At 32.4% G+C, this 2,164-nt stretch overlaps 1 protein-coding gene across 1 annotated transcript in view; it reads left to right on the plus strand.

Annotated features, from left to right (window-relative positions):
- Positions 1–1,060: 1,060 nt before the first annotated feature.
- Positions 1,061–2,164, plus strand: part of LOC149526203 (secreted RxLR effector protein 161-like) — a 9,429-nt gene continuing 8,325 nt past the window's right edge. The window contains exon 1 of the mRNA XM_089785706.1: positions 1,061–1,292. Within this exon, the coding sequence (XP_089641832.1) occupies positions 1,061–1,292 (232 nt within the window). The remainder of the gene's footprint in view (positions 1,293–2,164) is intronic.

The following is a 2,164-nucleotide window of genomic DNA, read 5'->3' on the forward strand; positions in this document are numbered from 1 at the left end:
GAAGATTTGACAAATCCTAAAGGTGAAGAAGCAAAGATTTTTGGATTTAATTGGCTCTTGATTAAGATATCTAGAACAAGGTATGTAACTCTTAAACCTATGAGTTTTATAATTTATTTGAGAGTTAGATGAAAAACACAAACATTGATCTTGTAGGATTTGACTATTTCTCTAATTAAATATTATTTTTATTTTTCTACAGTGTTATATTTTTATTTATTGATTATTTTTCGTATTTGAGCATGAGGTTGAATCCCAGCAGTGGTATCAGAACCATTGTTTGATATTTTTCATGTAATTTGCATGCTTGAAGACAATGTTTGTGTAAATCTCCTAGGAATTTGATCAACTAATTTCCTCAATGGCTTGAGGAAATTAGAATTAGTAAAATCCATAATAATAGTTAGCATGAGATAGATTTATTTTTCAGTATATATATATATATATATTATATGTGAAATGCGATAAATGCTATGCATGTCAACAAAGCCAAATCAATGAGATCTTAATTAATCAATTAAAAAATAAAATCCCTCATTAATATATATTAAGTCAAAATGTTACCTTCCACCATATAACAAGATAACCAGGCTACTCTTTTAAGTAGAGGCTTGTTGAGTCAGTCAAAGCCAAACTTTTATACGAGTACATTTAAGTTATTGATGGGTTTTACTCAACTAGTACCATGTTGCTTAGATGTGTCACACATGACCGCATAGTATTAGAGGCAGAGTTAGGCAAAATATATATCATATATTTAGACAAAGAGTTGTCACCTAACTAAACTATGAGTTGTATAAGATACAATTGGTAAGCTAAGTTACCTACCTAATTAGTTTCATTATGGCTTATTGAGTCACTCAAGGTCATGATGGGATGAAAAGGGTTCTAGCTCAATAAGAAGTTTAAAGGTTAAATTTCTTGAAATAGTAGAGGAGGGCTATTATTCTGATAAAATATTGAGAATAATCATATAAGATTTTAAAACCTTGTCTTTGTGTTTATTTGCATTAATGACTAATAATCATTTATGTTGATTTATATAGGATATCAATCTATCATGGCAAATTGTTTGTTGCTTAGAAGCATACTTGATGCAAACAAGTTGACAAGCCCAAATTTCATTGACTGGTTTCGTAATATCAAGATTGTCCTGAAACAAGAAAAAAAGGCTTATGTCCTAGATGGTCTTGTTCCTGAGGAACCTAGCAATGATGCTACAAATGTGGAAAAGGAGGTCCATAGAATTTATATGGATGATCTCGATCAAGCCACATGCGTGATGTTGGCTGGTATGGCCCTAGATCTTTAAAAGCAACATGAGGCTATGAATACTCAAGATATTATCCTAAACCTCAGAGAAATGTTCGATAAGGAAAGTCGTGTAGAGAGATTTGACATTTCAAGGGAATTGTTCTGATGTAAGATGTTTGAGGGAAGCCCAGTAGGGAATCATGTGCTTAAGATGATAGGATATATCACTCGACTTGAGCAGTTAGGTTGGTTATGGATCATGATTTTAGCATAGGCCTTATACTTTTTTCACTACTAGAGAGCTATTCACAGTTTGTGTTGAACTTCAACATGAACAAGATTGAGGTAACCTTTTCAAGCTTATTAAATATGCTCACACAGGCTGAGAGCACCATTGCGAAGAAAAAGCCTTCTTTCATCTTGTCTCTTCTAAGAAAAATAAAAATAAGAAAAGAAAATTTTTTAAGAAAGACAAGGATGAAAAGACATCAACTTTAAAATGTATAAAGCCTACTGGAGGTGTGAAGAAGGACAAGGACAAGGACAATGACAAATGCCATTTCTGCAGTAAACTTGGGCACTAAAGGCACAATTGCAAGGATTATCTTGAATCCATCAAATGGAAGAAACAAAAGGCAGCTTCCACATCAGGTATGAATCATATGATGATTTATTTTTTACTACTTGGTATATGATACCTTACTCTTTATTAATGGTTTTAATATGTATGACATATTGAAGGAACCAATGACAATGAGCAATGAAGAATAGGACCGTGAAGGTGACAACCTTAGTTGATGGTGATCAAACTTGTCAACCTAGATTAGATTGTGGAACAATAAATAATTTAGAACATTGAATGTTTTCATGGCATGATTGCCGAGATGAGATGTTTTTGGTTTTGGACCTA

This window comes from Theobroma umbraticum, unplaced genomic scaffold (assembly GCF_002168275.2).
Source record: "Theobroma umbraticum cultivar Fairchild unplaced genomic scaffold, ASM216827v3 scaffold_69.0, whole genome shotgun sequence".
Classification (NCBI taxonomy): domain Eukaryota; kingdom Viridiplantae; phylum Streptophyta; class Magnoliopsida; order Malvales; family Malvaceae; genus Theobroma; species Theobroma umbraticum.